The sequence below is a fragment of the Accipiter gentilis genome, chromosome 22 (genome assembly GCF_929443795.1).
Source record: "Accipiter gentilis chromosome 22, bAccGen1.1, whole genome shotgun sequence".
NCBI classification, from domain to species: Eukaryota; Metazoa; Chordata; class Aves; order Accipitriformes; family Accipitridae; genus Astur; species Astur gentilis.
Genome location: NC_064901.1, coordinates 625,263 through 649,778, shown reverse-complemented (window position 1 = coordinate 649,778; position 24,516 = coordinate 625,263). Strand labels below are relative to the sequence as shown.

The window sequence follows — 24,516 nt, the reverse complement described above, 5'->3', positions numbered from 1 at the left end:
CAAAAGTTAATATTTAAGGTTCATGCAGAGGAAGAGAAAAGAGAACTCATATATAAGATAGGTCATGGTCAATATAGTAAAAGTGGTAAAAGAGAATACTTTCACACGGACAATTTAAAACAAAAGGAAAAAAAGGGGAGAGGGGGATTCTAAGTAGTCATTCATTCTAGACTTCCCTCTAGCAGATAAAGAAACTTAGGTGAGAAATATATGCAAATGATTATTAGGTGCTCTTTGAAAGGTCTTTTTAATAATATGTCAATGTCACTTTCTTAAATGGAGAAAATACTTCCTGCATAACATTTCTCCTTTGATTCCAATCTTATCTCTGCTATCTATAGTGGCAGTCTTTCTTGGTCTACAAGTCTTACATAGACCATACATCACCAATAAAGTTGAATTATCTTAGATGCATATGGGTGCAATTTTTCCCTAAGTCAGTTCTCCTGTGGCTTTGACCTTTTTACATGAAGGGAAAAAAAAAAAGCATGTCTTCTACAGTTTCTCGTGATCTACTTTGATCATGAGAAACTTACTCGTTTTAAAAGATATTGGATAAGAAATGTGTTTATGTGTAATAAACACATTGCAGCAGGAGGAAAGCTGTAAAATGAAAGGCAAGGGTTATAAGTTACCAGTCATCACTTTGAAGAAGTTTTCAAGCATGTATGCACCTACATTATAGGATTCAAAAGCTTCAAACAAAGCAGGAAGGAAAATGGTTCTGGTTCATTTTCCAAAAATCCAACCTAATATCCATTAGATTTAATAAATAACAGCTTTACTTAAAATAATTTCTTGCCTTGTTATAACCCTGTAAAAGAAACTTGACCTGCTGACTACGTTCTCATGTTTTTCTTGTCTGAAAATAATTGACCCAGATCTAAAGGCTATCAGTGTAGTTACTTCAATGCATTGTTTGTAAAAACAGCACTGCTATTTATTTTGCTATAGACAGCTATTCTTGGTTGATAGTAAAATTTGGGAATTATTCCCTCAGTTGAAATAACAGTCCGGGAATATCAGAATTATTGCCAAAGGAATGCTTTTGTATTTTTCCTTTTCCTCTTTAAGTGCCTTTTCAAACATACTTTCAACTGAGTGATTATAAAAGTTGGATATTAGCTTATTCAGTAAAATTTCAGGAGGTTTGACTATTACCTTTGTTTCTGCTAACCAGCGATGAGGATCATTCAGCACTGTTGGTCTAAGTGATATTGCCTATGGCATAGTAGGAGAGAAACAAATGGGTATAAAAATGGGAATTGGAGAAAAGAGTCACAGAAAGGAGAAAGAGTCCCTCCCGCATATTGGAAATTCATCAAATAAATATTCTTTGCTAAAAATCCAGCTTGGAAATCATATCTGTAAATGGTTTAATAGAACTAATTAACCATAAATTAGTCACATTTAAAAGCAAATTATGCAAAGTCACTCATACAAATTTTGTTTAACTATGTGACTTCAGTAAGTTGCAACAATAGTAAGTTGTATTCTGAATCTGTGTGGTTTTCTCCTAAGAATCACTACAATGATGAATTTCAAACTTCCCCAGAACATACCTCTGCATCAAGGTGCATATTCTCAGTTTGAATCTGTATGTCCTTTTTTGAAAATATCATAATATTTCCAAATAATACAATCAGACTCTACCTTAAAATTACTATTTCTTAAAATCAAAGTCATTCAACTGTTTTTTCCTCCGTTCTGCAGAACAACAGTGGCTGCACATAAACCAGAAGCAGCCGAACCACTTGTTGTTAGTCATTGAACTGTTATCAGTGTATCTACAGAAATGCTATGTGCAACATGATAAATCTCTTATTAAAAAACAAAAAAGGAGAAATCCCCCAAATCTTTAAATTATACTCCATGATGATGGTCTTAGTGTTTTCGTGAAAAAAGACAAATCACTTGCTTTGAATATTTGATAGGCAGAAAAAGAAAATTGTAATTTTCACTACGTGGGTAAAAAGAAGATAAACTTGTGCTAGAACGCTTCATTAATACTTCATACAATGAGAAAATGTGGTATGTCTTTTTTTCTGCATTCAAACTGAACTATGTTAAACTAGTTTTAAAGGTACTTCTATACATGTTTTCTATATTACTAATTAAATGTTAGTGATAATAGATTTTTTTCCTACTTTATGAGTTGATACACAAAGGGAAGAAAAAAATCTCATAAAACAGCTCTGTCAGCTGAAACCTATTTAAAATCAAGTAAACTATTAACCTTACATCCAGCTCATCCTTTATCTCATGTGGTCCTATCTCATGATTAACTGCATTGTGCCTTTCTCCAATTTAAAGGTTTTGTGGGGGGTTTGTTAGTTAGTGTGTTTTTAATTTACCACATTTTGCAATTTAGCAAGTCTTTATGTACTTTTAGTCCTGGTCCAATAATTTTTGTCACTAGTATATTTCTTTAAGAGGTATTTATATGGGCCTTATTAACTACACTGAGACCAAAGATGCCTAAACAGCACCATTTAATTATGTATACACTTTTTACATGAAAATTATTACCACATAATGACACAGGTGAAAGGAAATGCTTTAGTAGGCACATTGACCATGACTTCACAAAGCAACGCGTAGCTGAAAGTTGTGACTTCCATGGCAGCAAACCTCATTCTGTGCAACCACATTCAAAGAAGGCAGCATTCAGTTCATAGTTTAAACGTGACTGGTATAATTATTGCAAGCATAAGATTTCTTATAACAAAAGACTGATTGCAAAAATAAATCTGAACAATACATGTGGAATTCTTTGCTTAGAACACCAGTATGTGGTATTATAAAAAAAATGCAGCACATTTTTCATCAGGGAAGATTAAGCCTGGTGTTAAGCTCTCTGAATACAAGTATTTATCCATTAAATTCTTCATTGCTCACCTCAGTTGCAGTGGCAACTTCTTCAAGTAAATAACTTGTCTGAAACCTTTTATAAACCTTGGCGATACCTTAAGTACTGGGCAGAGGAACAATATAAGAAAGGAAACTTCTTACGTTTTTTTAAAAAAATATACTTTGGATCAGGCACCACAAAACTGCGTAGCGTCTGTTTTCACATTACCTGTCTAGTCAAAAATTCAGATTCAACTCTGTTTTAAGTTTGCCAGTGATAAACAATTAAACTGGATAAATAAGGAGAAATGTGAAAACAGAGATTAGCAAAACTTTATCCAGAAGACAAAAACTCTGCAGGAGGTGGGAAACAAGTCCAAGAAAGCATGGTTCGATGATCAAGAATCTGGCAACTATAGCAGATCACAAAGACTTAATAAAAAAAGACTTATCTGTAAGTGTACAGAGGAGAAAGCTTGTTTGTCAACAACATTTTCTTAGAATTCTCATATTTTTGTGTGCTGCAACATCCCAGCTCCATAGGTAAGTAGAGAAAAAGGCACAGCCATACTACAAGGCTGAAACAAAGTGACTTCTTTACAAACCTTCAAACAAAACAGGTGAGGAGATAAACTTAAAACAGAAAATAAACCAAAGAAAAAAAATATTAAAAATTTAATGGGTTTTCAGTGTCAATGCTGAAAAATTTCTATTCCAAAAGCAGCCCAGCCCAGTCAAGTGACCACCAAATATAGAGTAGAAAGCATGCTCTGTTTAAACAGCAAGACAAAAAAGACGTAATCTGAGTGTACTCTAGAGTTACAGTTAAGGCTAAAAAGCCACCAGGTCAAGTACTTGTGATGTAAGTACCCATAATGCCAGTGAGTAAGGTGACAAGCTGAGTTGGACTGTCCATTTTCTTTATTCTCAGCTGTGTACAATGTCGATTTAAGAGGATTAGTCATGTAGAATCATCTGGAGGTAGGAAGAGAGGGTTCTGTCCCTGGGGAGTGAATGAGAATGCTCAGGAAAAAGCTAATAGGAGAAAAGGGTTGCAGGAAAAGTAGTAAAAGAGTGAACAAAAAAAAGAGTTACAGCAAGCTACAAGTTTCCTGGAACTTGGGAGTCAGTTTTCTGGATACAAGGACCTGCTCCACGAAACAGGAGGTTATAACCTCTCTTCACTTTCATTTACTTCACTACTTAAAAAACAAAATACCTACATGAATTTTTAATAAAACCTTTCTTTCATTTTTCCCAATTTTAAAAGACTTTTAGGTCTTTCCTGGGGACTTCCCACATCTAAGGAGGAAGCCTAGGAAAACCTACCTCAAAATTCTGCTTCATGTAAGGGTCTTTCACACAAGCAAACAAAACGAGAAATATTTCTCACAAAAAAAGAAAAAAGGTAAAAGCAAGCAGTAACAACTAATGCATGGGCAGATCTTCATAGTATCTGACTGTAATACCTATAAATGTACATCTGTACCAGCTAAATATCCATTGTCCATAAATTATCTATACCAGTTAAGCGATAGGTGACAACAATGCATACAAATTCTGCTACAAACATTCATCAAGAAAATAACAAAATCTGCAGCATACTTAAAACTTAAAATTACTTTGAATTTCTCCATGGAGTCTCGAGAAAAAATTTCACAAGCAGCATCAATTTCACTTCCTATCATGTTAAGAATGGATTCCTGTTCCATTTCTAAATGATGCAGTTGATCCTTAAACTGCAGTCTGGCCTCATTCATCCTTCTCAAATGATCTTCTTCATTGCTGATCCGTTTATCCTGAAGAGAAAGAGGAAAAATAAAATAAAGAGAAATTATTGCATTAATAATACAACATACATCATTAGCAATGTATCTTTCAATCTTAAAATCACACTACACTCACTCATGCACTGAGTTCAGTTCCTTGCCATGGAAAATAATAACTTCTAATAGTACTCATAAGTTCCTCTTTTGATTCTCCTTGTCCTCCTGTAAATCAGTTCAGAAACTCCTACCAAATCCAAATGCAACAATCATAGAGCCTATTTTCAGAATTGAAACCAGGCATTCTATTATAAATCTCTTTTTCACAAGCAGAAAGAGAGCCCACACAACAAATACTCCCCATATTTTCTTTTGTCCTGAACCAGGCATCTAAACCCTGTCATCACAAAAAGAGATCCCTGAAGGAAACCTGTATTGGCATTCAATGTGTTCTCAAAGGAAAAGTGTGTTCTCAAGGGAAAAGAATATCTCATAGGACAGTGACTGGCACTGAGGAAAGCATTTTATGTTATCATCCAGTGTCAGAAAGATCATTAAATATGTTACATATCTTTTTAAAACTCAGTTTCTCTTCCTTTATATTTATGATGGAGTCACAACATAAAACTGAATCAGGCAGCAGTTTTGTTATACAATATATTGAATTATGCATTGTAACTAATATAACAAAACTCTTGTGAGAAGTGAAAATGGGTTCACACCTGTCTGTTGCTGAGATCAGGAGGATGTAATGCAGCAAAGGGTAAATACTTTAACAGGCATGTTTCAGTATGTGTGTCGTGGTTTAACACCAGCCAGCAACTAAGCACCACGCAGCCGCTCACTCACTTTCCCCCCACCCAGTGAGATGGGGGAGAAAATCAGGAAAAGAAGTAAAACTCGTGGGTTGAGATAAGAACGGTTTAATAGAACAGAAAAGAAGACACTAATAATGATAATGATAACACTAACAAAATTACAGCAGTAATAATAAAAGGATTGAAATATACAAATGATGCACAGTGCAATTGCTCACCACCCACCGATCGACACCCAGTTAATCCCCAAGCGGCGATTCCCATGCCCCCAGTTTATATGTTAGACATGATGTCACATGGTATGGAGTACCCCTTTGGCCAGTTTGGGTCAGCTGTCCTGGCTGTGTTCTGTGCCAACTTCTTGTGCCACTCAAGCTTTCTCACTGGCTGGGCATCAGAAGCTGAAAAATCCTTGTCTTTAGACTAAACACTACTTAGCAACAACTGAAAACTTCAGTGTTACCAACATTCTTCACATACTGAACTCAAAACATAGCATTGCACCAGATACTAGGAAAACAATCAACTCTACCCCAGTCAAAACCAGGACAATGTGCAAGTGCATGGAGAATGGTGAGAAAAGCAAGAATAACATTTTTAAAAATTTATCAATTATGGACCTCTGCAATCACAAAGTGCAACTATTTAAATCGTATTTATTGGAAATCTTCATACACTGCTCTCATGAGCCACCACTGTGGAGCTAGCCAATTTCTAACATACAAGTTCTGTGAACGGGATACATATGGAATCATAGAATCATTTAGGTTGGAAAAGACCTTTACAATCATCGAGTCCAATCGTAAACCTAGCACTGCCAAGTCCACCACTAAACCATGTCCCTCAGCACCACATCTACACGTCTTTTAAATACCTCCAGCGATGATGACTCAACCACTTCCTTGCGCAGCCTGTTCCAATACTTGACAATCCTTTTGGTGAAGAAATTTTTCCTAATATCCAATCCAAACCTCCCCTGCTGCAACTTGAGATCATTTCCTATTGTCCTATCACTTGCTACATGAGAGAAAAGACCAACACCCACTTCACTACAATCTCCTTTCAGGAGGTTGTACACATATATATGTATAGGCGTTACCTCTATTAGCAAAATAGGTGTTTTTTAATATAGGTGACCTTCAAATATGAAAAAGCCATACCTGATGAGCAGCCTGATTTTTTCATTTAATTAATACAAAAATACTTAGACGTAGCTATTTCAAATGGCAGGAATCACAAGAATTTTTAATATGCATAAGTTCCAGTATTTCTGCACTACACATATGGCAGTTGAAATAACAGTTCTAATCTAGATCAGTATTCTGAAGGTAATAAGATTGCATTATATGTGCTTCCGGTGTCAGTATTCTATGTCATCTCATTACTCACTGAATGCAGTCCATCACATGCCAAAGCTCACTACCAAAGACCATGACTAAAAGAGACTATCTAACTCAGTATTTTTTATTTTTCATCTGCTTGATTTTCTGAGTGTGCCAATATTCCTCAACATTCATCTTGCAGAGCCTACAGGAGAAATGAAGTAACTAATGACTCAGAATTGCACAGAAGGGAAAGAAAAGAAACAGAAAATTTTACCCTTATTCTCTGCCCCTTCACCTTTCATGAAAAAAAATTAAAATCCAAGCTATCTATAATACCTATGTTTCTTTGAATTAGTATTTGTACTAAGGATAGAATGACATTAAAAGTATAAAAAGTGTGGAAAAGGAAAAGAGATAATTATTTTGTAACACAACAGGCTTCTGTAATACCACAATATGACAGCTAGTATGAGTTTTCTCAAGAGTTAATACTATTGTTTCCCCCATCCTAATACAGCTTCTGACAATTCACAATAAAACCACAATAGTAAATATTCTCTTAACTGATTAATGCAATCAAGTGGAACTCTCCATCTGCATTTACCTTCAAAGGTTGAGACCACAGGATTGTGTGCTTAAAAGCTTCTCCATTCCTTTTCAGCTTAGAGATAAAAGATCATCTCAGTCTAAAAACTTTATCTCCCCAATATTAGGGAAGGTTAGAGCTAGTTTACAACTAACTGCAGAAGACTATGTACACTGCTACAAACACATTTCATTAATAATAGATCTTAAAGTGCTAAAATCCCAAGCTAGAAAGAACACATTTTGAATTTTCATTTGAGGTACTACTTATTAGTCTGACAAATTGAGCTTTTAAAGCACTTCCTGTTAGTTTAACAACCTAAGAGAAATCTAGGTTTAAGATTTTCTCATTCCATATGTTCAAAAATAACCCAACCCAACCCTACCCCAACATTTTTCTCTCAGGGCTATTGGTCACAGCATACTGACAGACAGTCAGTATATGCTGAAAATATAAGCAGTATGACAAAAGTACCTAATAGCATTTCTAAACAACCACTTTACCTAGACTGAAAATAATCTCATTAGATTTTAAGTTTGACATCTAAGTGATGTTGTGCACTTCATTTCTAACAAAAAAAATAGGGGTTGAAAATTAAATTGAAAAACCTGAAAAGCCATGAAGGATCTACAATAACCATGATCCTCTTCTCGTATTTAAATAGTTTGAAACTATTGAGCTAATGAAGAATTATCTGATGAGGATTCATCAGTCCATGTGAAATGAATGAACAAAACTCTTGTACCATATTAATATAAATGCCTATATCAAAAAATTTCTTTTCACAAGGATGAGAAATTACTAAATTGACATAGGAGAGCAAGAACCTTCCAGCTGGAAGCTAAAATATCAGTTTTTAAAAAACAAGGATATAATGAAAAATTTATAAGCTTTTTCCTGCAGGATGGACAATTTTTTTTTTGTTTTCTTGAATTTTAATCTAGGAAATCAAATTTGCCAAAGATTAGAGACACTCATTTTCAATGTTGTCTTAATATGAATTAATCAAATACTGACAGGTATGTGCTTTACACTGGAGAAGGTAAACTTCATCAATGTATAGAAATACTTAACTGAAATCACAATGTTGCAGGAAGAGAAATTTAAGATATAAAACAAGCACAATGTAAAATACATTCATGTTAAGAAAAACATTTAAAAGCAATACTGTGGAACCAGTCATGGAAAAAAAGTAGAACTCAAGACAGCAGAAAGAGGAGTTACAAAATAAAATTCTTCAGCAACTCTGCATTTATCACTAGATTTTTGAAAAGAAAGGCTGACAACTCCAGGTTGTGAGACTGCAAATTAATATCTGGTAGTAAATATTAATAACCGGAACACTAGGCAACAAGAATGGCTGGCAGGCAGCGTCCATCTTCAGAAATACAATGCCAGTACAAGAAAGGATGTGAACTTCCTTAAAAACTTGCCATGTTTTAAATAGTCAAGTATAAAATAATTTTTATCAAGTTATTTAGAATTTCTTTTACCATGCTTACATTGCTTATCTACTTCTAATTAGCTCTAAATTATTCATAACTGCACCACAACTTCAAGAAAATGTGAAAAAACTTAGAAGTGTTTGGTTAAACAATTGTTAGTTACCTATATTAGAAATAGGGCAGGCAACAAGACTTCTATTTCTACTCCTAAATAGTATTAGCAAATCTTTGGGCGGGGATACAATTCATGACTCAGCCAAAGCACTTTTGCCTTCTTTGATTTGTATAGAAACTGTGTACTACAGCATGACTGTGTATATTCTTTAATACGTATGTGCATTTTCTGTATTTTAAGTTTACTATCTATTTCTATAATTCACCACTTATTTTAGGTATTTATCAGCAGAGAGACTGACGAATCATGGTTAAAACCACGTAAGTTTACCTTTTTCTCCAGTTCTTGTTTTACAAATTCACATTTCCGCCTGAGTTTTATATTTTCTTCTTCATTTTGGGTTAATTCTTCTGTCAATTTATCACACTCCATTTTTATCTTCTCCAGTTGTCGACATTGAGTCTTGACTATGTTTTTCTCTTCTAAAAGTTCCATCTGATGGTAATGGGAAGATAGATTACAAAGTCACTTTATGGGTAATTTTAAAACATTCCCAGACTGTAGAGTTTTAAATCCATGGAAAACTATTATGGAAGGATAATTCTATTTAATTTTTTACACTTAGTTTATATCAAGTGCAGTCACTTATCTGAAAAAACATGGAAAACATGCATCACAGAGTTGTAGAACCATACAGTGTTTTAAAAGCAGTAAACAGAAGTCTCAGATTCTGCATTTCAGCTCTGCTATACTCATCAGCTTGCATCACCTTAAGAAGCCCAGTATTTATGTAACTTTTCCATTACTGGAGTAATTTGGAATCAGAAAGTCTAAAACTATCATTTAATTTCAGGACCTAATACTAAACTTATATCTGCAAGGAAATAACTGCAAAGATTTGGTATTTTAAATTTCTAAATTGTGTGGGTTTAATGCTATTCATGGAGACATTGCAGAGAAAAATGAAGAAAACGTTTAAGGGCCTTGAAAGCCCTAAATAGGTGAATGAATAAAATATATTGGTTTCCAGTGGAAAAGACAACTGACTGAAACTGACAGATTTGAGAAATTCTCTGGAATATCTAGAAAATGCAAAAAAATACACAAATTAAGGAAATTACACACATATGACTCAAAACCAGCTTCATATTAGACAAACTGTGGGATGCAGTTACACGCAAAGATAAACCTGCAGAGTAAATTACTTTCTGAGGAAAAGCAAAAATTCTATTCTCCCAGTTACACTATAAATTAAACTTTTATGGGGAAGAAGGGTAAGAAGAGAAGTTTTACAAGTTAATTTAGACATCAGAGCTAACAGAGTACAAAATAAGAACTTTGGTGTCGTAAGTCCACAAACACCTATGGATGCAAAGACAAGTCTGCAATGCCCAAAACATTTTCTGTGCATATGCTTATAAAATCAACTTTTCAGTTCCTACTAAAGGTAATTGTATTATAATGTCTACACAGATGGAGACAATCCAAGAACCAAATTCCTCACTTCTATTACCTTTGAGACACAATAGAGAAAGTTAATTTTTATTAATTTCCAGTATGGACAAGGCAGAAGTGACCATAATTTAATTGATCTGGATTGAACCCATCCTCCACATCCGTTAATCTTCAGGAAAATAAGAACTACACCCATTTGGTATATGTATAGAAAACAATTCAAAAAGAAATACGCACATATACACACTTTTATACATATAGATACATATCTCTGTGTAATCTTACATTAAGATTAATACTTGAGAGTGCTGTCAGGCAGATGAGGACATTTTGTATTCCATTATTCTAAGAGAACAAGGATGTTTTTAAAGCAAATGAGGGCATGTAGTAAAATTAAGAGGACAGATTCAGAGCTTCTGAACACAGCTGATAGGGGACCACTAAGCAAGCCACCTAATTTCCTATGCCTAGTTTATTATTTTAAATAATTTTAAAAAGACATTGTAGAGACATTGGTTGGGAATCCTTTAGGATGTTCTAGCAGAAATAGCATTAGAAGCTTAAGCACCAGAATCTCAGTACTGAGACAGTAAGATCCTTCTCAACACTGGTATCCCATACAAAAGTCTATGTTCTTCTCCAGTTCTACTGCAACATACAAAATTCCTATAGTACCTCCCCTACTACCCCCAAAAAAATCCTTAACTGCCTCATAATTTTTCAACCCAGTGCAGCACTACAAAAAGGCAGACCAGAGTGAAGCAGAAAGTACCATACAGAGGAGGCAAGAGAGGGAAGAACAAGTATCAAAAGTCATTTCTTTTTACACAATAAGCAGCAGTTGGTACTGTAAACACAGGGCAGCGCTCTGCATACTTGATTTCCAGAAGGTAACTCATCAAAACTCCTTCTTTAGCTAAGTTTAAGGCTTTGGGTCCTAATAAAGGTGTTATGTATCCTTTTACTCCCCATGTCTCTCCCAAATGACCTTTATTTTTAAGACTTTAACAGCCTTTGGACAGGGTTATGTATATTCTTTCCCAAAAGTTACAAAGGTTGGACAAGGCTGAGGAATAATAAGGTCAAGATTACTACTGTAAAAGACAATTGATTACTGGGCACAAAAACTTACCAGTGTGGAGAGAAAAAAAAAAAGGGATAATATGTAAAAAACCCCTTTCTGTTGGATTTCCTTAAATTCTACCCTAAACCCACAATATTTAAATACAATTTGATAAAATGCATGCTAAGTTTACCTTAATTTGGAAGTATGTCTGTAAAAGTGAAACCCAATTGCAATGTAATGATGAGTTCAGACAAAAAGTAGCCAATTCACCTGCATGATGACATGTTCTCATCAGATCTTCCTGCAGATGAATATGATTATCTGTTTTGTTGCACTTACAGTCCTTGAATCAAGAGACTGTTGTGCATTATAATTTCCTTTACTTCTAAAAAAAGTTGCCTACCCTAATATCTTACAAAGTTCATCTCCCTCAAGCCCTCTGCTCTTCTCTGTTTCAGAGACACAAAGCTGTAAAAACAAATAAATAAGTGTACCTATATTAAGGATTCTGGGAAAGTCATAGCACTGTAAATGAAAGAAGGAAGTGAATTTTAAAATATTCTGTTTATGTACAAGAATCAGTACCAATATCAAGGCCCTTACTGTAAGACAGACCTTTCCATAGAAGAGGAACACTTAGTCACAATCAGCTCAGATCATTTAAATAATGCTAGACACATTACAAATGAAGTCCCCAATGTTAAGCACTGCAAAATATTTTTATTTTAATGATCCTTCCACTAACAACCATCAAGATTTTTTTTATTGCTATCTTCATTAAATGCTTTCTGTGTTAAGAAGTGCTTAAGAATTATTGTCAATTATATATCATGAATGATATATTAAATAACTAACCATCCTTTTCTAAGTAACGTCCACTCATAACTGCAAAAATGTGGAAAATATGCTTTAACTAGTTGCATATTTGTGAGAAGAGAAAGGAAATAAACATGCATATATTACTTATGATGAAGTAGATCATGTATCACTTAAGCTTTGATTAAGGATTTTATAGCTTTTTATGGTTAAATTGGTAGAATTTTGACATGAGGAAATTTTTAATTTGATGGGACTGAGGTGGAAAGCATATTTATAGTGCTTCAGAAGTGCACTCAAAATAGGTTGTAAATTACAACCTATCTGGAAAACTACAGTCTCCCTTAATATGAATATATAAACTATTACTATTATTAGCACATAAAAATTACTATCTTGCATATATATTTAACCATGTAATCAAAACTGCTTCAGTAAAAGTCCAATGTATAGCTTATACAACTGTTGACAGTTAATCGTGCAGTTTAGACCACTTCAACTTAACTTTTTAATTTTATTCAGACCACTTAAAGCCACTAAAATGCTCATTTTGTTTCCGATGCAATAGCCATGAGTCAGGAGCAAATGATGTAAACTAAAGACATTAACTTGTTTCTTCATTAATAAAATGCCATATTTCATCATTTACTATATGAACATAGCACTTTTCTGAGAAATTGTACAGAAAATATGAAGTCTAAAAACTCTTTGAAATAGAAAAAACTATCAAAATTAATCTTAACAAGTGTTACACATTATCCCTATTCACATTCTGAAAGTGTTTCCAAATACAATGCCAGTATTTCTGCATCATGCAATTTAAATGTTTACAAAAATGCATCATCCCTGAAATACTGCAAGTTCTTTAATAGGGCCTTGACAATAATTGTAAAAACAATAGTTGAAGAAGAAAGGATCAAATCATATTAAAACACTGTTACATTTTTTTTACCCTGAACTTTAAACTTTTATGATGACCTGAAATAAAAAGTGTGTTAAATGTTTTAAAGCCCGTGCTTTATTACCTTCATCACTCAATAGGGAAGAAAACAAAAAAAAGTCCGACATTAGAATTCTTCAGCATAAGTACCTTTAGCATTCTAATCTGAGCCTCTGCATCATCCTTTTCTTGTTTGAGGAGTTTCATGAGCTCTTGGACATTTCGTTCATGTTTGATTTTAACATTTTGTAACTCTGATCTAAGATCTGCCAACTCCTGTTGGTGAACTTCTCTTTCCATCTTCAGCTGCCTGTTAGCTGAAGTCATCTCTTCATGTTCAGATTCCTGCTGTTTCTGGAGAGCCGAGAGGCTCTTATGTAATTCCTTTTTTATTTTCTCCTCTTCTGCTATTCTGTTTGTTAGTTCCACACGTACAGAGCTTAAGTTTTTTACATCTGCTTGCATTTCTAAGAGTCTTTCCTGGTCTTTTTTATGGATCAATTTACTAGTTGCAAGTTCTGTCTCCAAGTTTTCCTTTTCAGCTTGCACTTGATTTTGTAGAAAGACTTGCTTTTTCAACTCATTCTCCAATCTATTTACAGTACCTTGAAATTCTTTGATCTCTTCTTCAAGCGATACCTGGTGAGACTTCATTTCATTCAGTTTTACCTCTTTGCAGTGGAGGAGTTCTTCCTGCTGGGCTCTCTTTGTAAGCACATCATTCAGCTCTTTCCGAAGGTTTTCTATTTGGTGTATAGCAGAAAGAAGTTGACTTCTGAGGTCATCCTTTTCTTTGAGGGCCTAGGAAAGAAGAAAGAGAAATCCAGTGTGACCTGAAGTAATTAAACAAAATAGTTGGAGATATGTCCTTAGACATTCCTAATGTCTAATGAACAATTAGCACACTTTGTTCTGTGAAAATACAAAATTTTTGCTTGTTATGAACTCAGTTCAAATGTATTCAGTGTTTCTTTAAATTTAGACAGGGAACATTTGTGATCTCAAACGTATACTTGTCCTTAAGTGATCTAGCCTCCTAAGCAGGGATAGTTTTGGTTAATCCCCTGCTTTTCTCAGCCTCTTTGCAGATTGAGATGGGTTTCTTTTGCTGGTTCCTCCAAATAGCAAGATGGAAGAAATAAGGCAATACAGTAAACACAGCAGAATACAGGGAGTACTATTGGTCACACACACCTTATCTACAGGTCCATTTCATAGGCTGACCTGTTTTTCTTATTTTCTAAAATATTACATAGGAAGTATATAAACTTTAAATTATTTTTGAAACTGCACACAGTAGACTAATGAATAGCAGTTAAAAGCCTGGTGCACTCATGCATCAAAGCTAAGAAATAAGACTTCATCTTCAAAATAAAAATCAGCCACATTTAATAAAAAATCCACTGTTTTCCTAAGAAGCTCAAGAGCTGGGTCTTTTTTTTTTCCCAACATTGATATATTTGAGGTTAAAAAAAATCCTAGAATATGCACTAAATGACAGGAAAAATTTACACTGCAAGTACATGTGTGTTACTAAATACTACATTTCATTAAACTCATGTTACACACACCATTCTCAATTCTTACTTATCTCAAGTTGTAAGTTAATTTTTTTAACATTCTGTTTAAAATAAGAAGGAATTTACAGTACATCTATAAGTCACACACAAACCTACTAGAGGAAAAAAAAGAATGATAAAGGGACAACACAAGATTTTCCTGATGTATCAGATAAACTACTGATTCTTTAAAGTGGCTTAAATAAATTTTATCCTGCATTTTACTATTTCCACTAATTCCACAAACAGTAGACATTTCTTATAGATATAACAAAATTGCTTGAAATAAACAAGAACAAAAAAGACAATTAAGGTAAACAGTACGCAGATTAAAAATATTAAAACTATTTGTAATTACAACGAAAATAAGCAATGCAAAACAAACTAGAAAAATTAAAAAATCAAGAATATGTGGTAATGGCGATTATAGTTTTTTTCTGAAAAATATAAGTATTTCAACCTTCCTAAAACTGTCTTGCAATTCTAGTTGTACAATTTGGCTAAAAAACCCCAGTAAATTAAAACAAACATACAAACAAAAAAACCTCCCAAACAAAACAGAAGGAACTTGCTTTGAGTGTAAGCATGTTTTCTACATTCCGTACTTAGAAGAAAATACATTTCAAAAGACACAAGAGGTTAGAGATTCCACTGTCAACCAATATCAAGGATAGGCACACAGGCAAGACTTTAACCAAATTATCCCAGTAACTCCAAAAGAATGAAACCTAAACAATCTTTCTATAGCCCACCCATTGTCTGCAAATATTTGGAACATCTCATAAAATTGCAAGCTATGATTATAATCCAATTTTTAAAGTTTGCCATCAACCCTCTGAAGTCCTATAACAGAAAGCAAAGATAACAGACTACCATTTCTCGGTTTTCTTTATTATTTATTTTTATAGAGTTTTGTCACAGATGCTGTCTGTATATTTCAAAGCTGGTTAAATTATGTTCATCTAGTTCCCTGAAGCTTATCACAAATGCTACATCTCCACTGATTATATCCTCATATGGAAACCATCTACAACTTTGTACTAAGAACATGAAACATTATATTTTTTTCTCCTCCACAGCAACACACAGTTTATTTGATATTACATATCATCCAATAGAGAGATTTTCTTCAGTGACACCTCAAACTTGTTGGCAAGATGCTGACTATTTTAAAAATAAGAATGAATATTGACAGCATTTCTTAAATGGAGCTTAAACCAAACTGACTGCATTTAGCATTTTTATGCATTTGTCACACAGAAAAAGGTAAAATCCTTGTCAACGAGTCTTATATAACATAGAAAACGTCAATGTAGACAGCACTATCAATTGCCATTACAAAGACCTGTCCACGCGTTTAAATGAACAGTGATTTCAGAGCCTTTTAGGGCTCCTCCTGCTTGTTACTCACAACACTCTCTCCTCTACTTTTTGCTTCTCATTTGTCTATTATGAGAGACACATATGATTTCTAAATGATTCAGGTTTTTCTTCCTTTCTTTACACTTCCATTTACCTAGGCAAGAGATGATCAACTTAAAATGTTTGTGAACCTTATTTCCCCAGACAACTGCTAGGGTTAACCAATACAACAAGATTACTATGGAATGAATCATTGGAGCATGGATACAGCAAATAATAATAAAAAATAAGGCATATACTAGGGAGTTCAGGAGAGAAACAGCAACCCCAGGAATCACATCTTAGATCTGCTGGAGTTTATTTATTTCAACTCAGTATTACCCCAATTGTGGCTTCTCTTGTGCTTTGACCATACTTATACATTCATATACCAGTCTCAGAACAGGTTATTGGATCAGGAACAACACAGGATGAATACAAACATCCCACACTTCACATCATGTACCCCTTGAAAACTACAGGTTTTGAGCAGGACAAAGCAGAGGATGGCATGGAGCCATCCCAAGCCCATCAGATTTAGTAACTTAAACTGGATGCATGTCACTAGAAAATAAGTGAAAAGAGGTGAGGGAAGCTCTATAAAAACAAAAGTATTCCATACAATATGATAGTCTGTACCAGCAGAGCATGTAAGCTAAGATAAAAGCTCACAGCATGAAGCTTAGCACTACACCAGCCACCATAGGAGCAGGCACCTTTTGACCCAGCCACTGGAAAATACAAAGACCCACAGACTCATTACAAATAGAATGATGGTTTCCACTACTATTCCAAGACAGGATGATCAGCATTAGCATTGATGTGAGTGCTTGTCTTTAAAGTAGTGTCAGGACTAGAAAAAGTCAAGGAATTCTGCTAAGTCAAAAAAAGAAACACCAAAAAAACCCCAAAAAGCCCCAATGTTTTTTCCTGAGAAACTACACAGGAGGAAGAAGAGAGGAATAAGTGTTTTACCATACTGAACAAAGACAAATGAAAAGCCCAGAAATGTTACATGATCAATTTTCAATTTGATTTTTTCAAATAAAAAGTTCTGAAAAGCGTAAGAAAGAGGCTGAAACAAAACATATATGAAAAGCATTAAGAAAAAAAGTTACAAAAATACAAGGAACACAGACTCTCTATCCAGATCAATGGAAAAACCTAGTACCTGCATGGTAGGTGTTAGCAGCATGTTCATCCCAAATGCAGGTAAGAGTGCCTTTTTTGCTAAAATCTCCAGATTTTGCCAAAATCTCTGTGCATTCTTAAACAAACAAAATCTACTTTTCTGCCTCCAAACATCAAATCCAAACTGAATTGCAGTCCTTATGATATTTCAGAACCTGTAGTCCTTATTGGCAATAAAAGATGTCATTACATAACCTAGAGTCTGAGAAAAGCTTAAATACAGAATGGAATTAAAAATACACTAGTTGTGCCAAAGTCCATATAGCATTATGGTCTGCTAGCAATCTGACATACATGGTGAAAGCAAACACCTACTTTCAAAGATGTGACCACTGTCCACTCCATGAGACAATGCATAACCTGAATATGGGTTATTACTTAATGTGATAAAATTTTTACAAAAAATAACATCACATTAATTCTTTAAAAATTAACTAAAAATAAGCTAAAGTAAGTTAATCGTTAACTGAAAAGATAAAGTAAAAGCTACATTAATAAACTTTCTTCTTTACAAGAAGAAAACTTTGATTAAGTGAAGAGACTAGAATAAATACTGGATAAAGAAGGGAATGTGGAACTGGGCAATAGCTAAAAAATATTACCACCTATTAGCTGTTTTGTAGTTCACCACAAAAACTTGGTCCAGAACTTAAGGTGGAAAGTGGTTTAAGTCACAGCTGCATAAACAAACTCCTTACCTTCATTTCTAAAAAAAAAAAAAAAAAAAAAAAAAGGAAAGGGTACAAACTGTCCCCCCCAGTCAATCTTACCTGGCTATTCTTGTCCATCAGTTGGTTTATAGTTTCATTTTGTTTTTCCACCTCACGATCTAGTTTCTTACATTTCAACTTCCATTGGCGGATGGTCTCCTGTGCTCTCACCTTCAAATCTTCTCTTTTTTTCTCAATCTCCAGCCTGAGCGCCTCTGAATGCTTGAATTCAGTGAGGTACCGTTCTGCTTCCTTGGTACTCTCTTCAACCTGTTGAGCTAACTCAGCAGACTGGAGTTCAGTTTGTCTACGTTCATTCTCACAAGCCTTGTAGCAATTCTGTATCTCCTTTAGCTGGTCCAGCATTTTTTCCTGCTGCTTCTCCCTGTTTTCCAGGTCAGATGTTAACACCTGAAATCATCATAGCAAAATATGAAAATTCCAACTCTAAAGATACACAACATGAAACCTTATCAAACAACATACAGTGCTATTAAATCACATTTCTATCTAAAATAGGAATGCATAAAAGATCTCCTTGACTAAGCAGGGAAAGCCCTGTTAGCCCACGGAATCTCCCCCTCTGCAATGCTAAAGAATTTCAACACAAGATGTAAAATACATGGTTACTCTATCCCATATTCTACTTTCTGCATTTGTTCCTCTTCTGGTTGTTCTGGTTATTTTTATATTTTAAGTTTGAGAAGGAATCATTGACCAGGATCCTCATATGTTATACACTAGTCAAATACAGAATAAAGCAAATAGTAAGATGTAAGGAAATGAATATAAACAGATGAGGTGAAAAAGAAAATCAGCAAGGAAAGAAGAGCATTTACCCCAACAAAAGTAATCTATAGTATATGAGCTAACTGTTACTCAGTTTTATGCTGAAGCAACAAACTGAATAAGGGTATTTTGGAAAGCACTGATGAATAAAAGGAGAATAGCAGCAGCTTGATAGATGTTTCTAGAACAAAGTGCAAAGATGTTTGAAAATTTAGCAAGCATATTAGAGCCAACATTAGCTGGCCTTTCAATACTGAATGAAATTGAAATCTCACAGTTTTAGAACAACAAGCATTGCCTATCTCAAATCTGATGATATTTCTCAGGACAGTTTCAGAAGCAAGTCAGGAAAAACGTTCTCCATATACGTTCTGCAAGGGCATATTCAGAAACCAGTTATTGAAGCTTCACAAGCACAACTGAATTTTATTAAGATCATCACGTAGAATTTCACATTAGTATTCTGTATTTCAGGCCTATTTAGACTGCTTTCATAACATTCAGTATTTTTATTAATGACTTAGATTAATCCAGTAGGCCTGTTCTATAGTCAAAGATATTATCAAGCTTCAAGGGATGGAAATACTTTAGAGAAGAGAATTAGATTTTAGAACAACTGAAACAAATTGGACATGTAGTCTGAAACAAACAGGGTGCAATTCAGAAGAGAAAAATACTTTGCCAAGGAGAGAGTAAGTGGTGCAGATGCACACAGAATGACTAAAAAAAGGTCCTTCCACAAGGGTTCGGGGGGGGGGGGGGGGGGGGGGGGGGGCATGCACAAAGGTGACGGGTGTGGCTTGGGTTTGTTGGGTTTTATTTTGTGGGGGTTTCGGTGGGATTTTTTTCCCCTCCAAATCTGGCCACTACCTCCTGGGAGACAATAAATTGTACTAGTCTTTTCAGGACAGCATTTGCTGTCCTGGAAAGAAGACTGCATGTGCACTCTTGCATGTGACAGACTGTGGTAACGCCAGAAAATACAGACAGGAAAGGACTGATGCTACAGACAAGAACAATCAGTCCAACTTACTACTCGTACCCATGATGCAAAACAGAAGTAGTATTATCCACTGAACAATCAGTTGCTCACCTGTAGGATGAATATTCCTGCTCTAAACACAACTGAGATACAGTTAATAAAACAATAGGTAAACACATTATGGAATAGTTGGGAGTAAATCTTACATGGGTGGCAAAATGAAAACAGGAAAGTCCTTCTAGATTTACAGTTCTATAAGTTAGAAAAAACCTGCATGAATTCTGCTTCACTATTATTTAAACAGGCATTTTCGAGCTCATCAGGCAAAACGACCAGGCCTAACCTTGTAAAAAGTCTTGATTCATAAGACAAAACAACCAAACAAAAAACCTGTCAAGCTACAACTAGCAAAATCTTATCAAAATGAGCTTAATGTCAAATGAAAACCGATATTACAATACTTCTTTAAAGGTAAAGATTTAAATTCTGAATGTAGCAGAAGTTAAAAATAGCCTGATAAAATATAGTCAGATGTTACATTTACCTTTCCACAGATTTTCTAAAATGGGTCATCATTTCTTCAAAGTCACGTAATTATACATGCTATTATCACTTCCCATTTCATGTCTTTCTGGAGACACCACAGAGGATGTCAGCCTAAACTGATATACTATTCAACTCTGCATCATTAAAAAATGGTTATTTATGCGTAATTCCTCCAGAGAACACACTTCATTAATACAACTACAGTTCACACAGACTTTTTAATGAAATATGAGTCTCAGCTTAAACACAGAAAACAATGTTCAATTAATTGTAAACATTCATTTCACTGTGTAGAAGCAAATCTTAATGTCCGATTTATCGATTTACAGTAAAATGAAAAAAATGGGAACATTTGGTTTAGATGTTTACCTTGAAGCACAACTAATTTATCAACATGAGCCATTTGCATGAGGAGGAAAAATGAACTTTGACATGGATGTACCAATATAAATATAAATTTTAATGTTTTATTTTCATAATTTGAGAAAATAGGATAGATCTCTGCAAATAGTTTGCACTTTTCTTAGAAGAGTTAAGTGAGCACAGCCTCAAAACAGTTGAAGTCAGCTGCAAAACAGCAGCATAGCATATCAACATTTCATGCAGCCTTCCCTGTAAAGCAAAAGGGGATAGAGAAACAGTGGGTCTCCACACTTTGTTTTTATAATATAATACAGGGGTCCAAATGTACTGACCTGTACTTTTGAACTCTTATTTGACATGCAATAAACATATGTGTATCTGTATGTTAACATGTATGCAGTTGTCAAAGTTCTGTCTGATCTATAAGGGCTTGCCTTACTAGTATTTAAAACATTAAATAGGCAACTTTTCAGACATGAGCTGTCATAAAAATAAGAAAGTAAGAAGTCTGATATGAAATCACATTTATCATCTATACACATAGAGATACAGGTTTCCCAGAAAGAAGAAAGCATCTTTACAGGTATGGCATATACATACATTCACACGAGGGGAACAGACATACACAAGCACTATTTGTTAGAGCATTTTTTTACTTCAGTATCTGTAAGAGCACACATCAAACCTCACTGTCCATGTACAGAGCTTAAGTGTTTATAAAAAACAAAGATTATGGTCCTGCCTTTTAGTTCCTTGGAAAATCCCAACACACAATCCCAATTTCTAAGCCTTCTGTAAAAAAAGTAGGATGACTGTTTACAATTTTAAAAATAACATCTCTAACAGAACAGTTACTGGCAAGTAATCTCTTTGCCATTTGTCATTACCTGCCTGCACACATGTCAACATTGTGGTTGATTTCAACCCTTTACAATAATGAACATCTAGAGATCATCAGAGCCATCTTAAAGGACACAGTTTTCACTTAAAGATTGGAAATAACAATCAACAGGGTTAGTAAAGCATACCTTGCTAAATACGATATCCCTTTCAGACAAACACTGCTCAGAAAATGACTGATTACTAGCTTTTGTGGAACTGTACTATCAGCAGATAGTACATAGTTAATACAACACAAAGCTCCATTAAGCAAGTCACACTACTATATATTTTTAATGCCCAATTTTGAGAGAATTAAGATTGTTTTGATAGTAAGAAATAATTATGCAAATTATTGTTCTCATTGGAAGAACATTGTACTTGGCAGTGGTGGGCTGTGAAAGTATGACCTTGTGGTTTCATTTCATAATGATGATCTTATAAACTTAAGCTTTTAATTTCTTTCTAACCAATATTTACAACTAAAAGTAACTGATAATTGAGCTAGATGCATAGCATCACATTTTTCAATCTCAGCGTATTTTCAAAAAACATTAGATTTAATACATAAAATTTTAATAAAGTATATATCACGTGCCCATTGTTCCTAAGTGTGTGAAGACCCTCAGTCTTGAAAGCCACATATTTTCTCTTAAAATAACAAAGTATCTTGCATAGAAAGTTTATACCTGCATCCTACTATGGATGTATATATGATCAGTCTTGAATATTAAAATAACAACACCTGGAATAAGTAGGCATCCCTATTTCCCCATCATGTTTTATATCATTTGTATACACACATCTGTAGGAGTCTCAATCCTCATCTTCCTCTCAACCACAGAATCTCCGTTGCAAAGGGCATTAAATATGCATGCAGAAAATACATCATAAAACGTTATCATTAATGTAGGGCACATAGCTTGACTGTTTCCTTTGCAAAGCTGTTTGTATGCACATTCTACTGCAGCTGTGGCCAGAGCGCTACTGAATACAAGTTCAGCACAGGCTGAAACTCGGATAGGGGCTGGGTCAGACACTGTGAGAACCTATTCTGGTATTATAATCAAGTGTTGTACCAAAGGGTTTTCAGGATTTTTTTGTTGGTTTATTTGGGAGGTTCAGTTTTGGGGTTTTTTTCTCATTAGCATTGAGGGTGAAATGCTGTGTTACTTGTGGGAAAGGAGTTGCCCTCATTAGGATGCCATAGCATACAGAAGATAAAGAAAGTGCCACTAAAAGAAAAATAAATGAAAAACCTAACACAACAAACCTAAGTTCACTTTCAGCCTCCAGAGTTGTGGGATTTGAAGGAAACATCAAAGAGAAACATCAGTCCTTACCACAGACTACACCTTAATCCAGCCCCCAAGTCTGTTTAGATTTACAGTGCCCAGCGCCCTGTTAGTGGTAGAGAAGTTGGAATTATCACAGATCTGTCTCCATCTTTGTTCTGGGAACATGTTTAAAATTAGTGCTTAAAGTTGCAGCAGGCCCATGTCCAATGGAACATGTCTGAAAATATCTTCTTCAATTCTGTATTACTGAAGCCTGGACAACGAGCTCAATTTCACAACCATGTCGGTATACGTTATTAACAGGGGTTCCACCAGAACTGCTGTCTCCTGAGCCTTTCAGGCTGCCCTTTTACTATAGCAGGAGAATTTGGCAGAGTGATGCTTACTTACCTTGCAGAAAATACCCCGATTTTCACACTCCTATCTTGGAATTACTCCTTTAGGTAATTCAGAATGTAAATATTTTAAGGATTTCTGAGACAGGAATATAAAGACATGTTTGTTTTGGGTTTTTTAAATATTCACCCAATTTTCTCCTCAGATGTGACTATAGTAAATAAGAGTGAGATAATCTAAGAGAAAGGACAAGCAGTGTCAGGAGATTGCACTTATTGGAAAAAAAAAAAAAAAAAAGAAAAAATCACATACCTTGGACATCTGAGTTTCTCCTTCAAGTAGCAAATTCCTAAGCACCTGTGCTTGCAAAAAAAATTCTAAGCAGATGAGAAATGCTGCTTTATAGATTAAGACTCCAGATTCCAAGGAGTATCTCATGTCTTTGGTGGCTGAAGGTCAGTCACCCAGAGAACTCAGTGAGCTGCTCTGGATGCAATAGAAGCACGACCTGACACACTCTCTAGAGAGGTGTGCTGCTTACCAAGGGCTCATATCAAGGATGTCACCAAGAGACTACCAAGCCTCATACAGTCTGCTGACTATTATCTGCTGCTGTTGTTTCACATGGGCACCAGTGATAGAGGCAGAAGCAGTCTGAGGAGTATCAAGAAGGATTACAGAGCCCTGGCAGTGGCGGTAAGGGACTCTGAAGCACAGGTAGTTTTTTCATCAATCCTCCTAGTCAAAGGGGAAGGGGTTTGAAAGGGCCAGTCGAATCTAGTGAATCAACAAATGGTTACGTGACAGGTGTCACAACCAGGGGTTTGGCTACTTAGACGATGGGACTTGCTTTGAGAAGCCTAGTCTACTGGGAGCCAATGGGGTCCATCTGTCAGAAAAGGGGAAGAGCATCTTCAGCCATAGGCTTGCCAAGCTGGTGAAGAGGGCTTTAAACTAAAGTTGACGGGGAAAGGGAACCTCAGTCCACCCCACTCCTACCAGTTTGATGCCAGTGCCAGCAATAGATGCCCAGAGCCTGGAGAAGGATCCCAGGTCAGCAAGAGAGCACCTGAAGAGCAGCACAAAGAAATTCCAGCCACTCCAGCCAGTAAGTCAGCTTCATCAGGGACCCAACTTAAATGCCTCTATACAAATAGATGTAACATGAAGAATGTACCAGCGGAGTTAGAGAAGTACACATGCCTGCAGGGCTACGATTTTATTGGCATCATGGAGACGTGGTGAGATGGCTCCTATGACTGGAGTGTTGGAATGGAAAG

At 35.1% G+C, this 24,516-nt stretch overlaps 1 protein-coding gene across 33 annotated transcripts in view; it reads right to left on the bottom strand.

Moving 5' to 3' along the window:
• The window catches only part of CEP128 (centrosomal protein 128), a 143,361-nt gene that overhangs the window by 67,482 nt on the left and 51,363 nt on the right, over positions 1 to 24,516 (bottom strand). For 31 of the 33 annotated variants that reach the window (XR_007509162.1, XR_007509163.1, XR_007509164.1 and 28 more), the window contains 5 exons: positions 18,104 to 18,454; positions 13,333 to 13,983; positions 9,236 to 9,400; positions 4,473 to 4,649; positions 1,162 to 1,221 (listed from right to left, as the gene is read on the bottom strand). Coding sequence is in view for 22 of the 33 variants with exons in the window: in XM_049825586.1 (XP_049681543.1) it covers positions 1,162 to 1,221; positions 4,473 to 4,649; positions 9,236 to 9,400; positions 13,333 to 13,983; positions 18,104 to 18,454 (1,404 nt within the window). In the remaining 11 variants the exon portion in view is untranslated. Of the gene's footprint in view, positions 1 to 1,161; positions 3,456 to 4,472; positions 4,650 to 9,235; positions 9,401 to 13,332; positions 13,984 to 18,103; positions 18,455 to 24,516 lie in introns of all 33 variants that reach the window. The other 2 variants (XR_007509172.1, XR_007509171.1) reach the window with 2 other exon arrangements.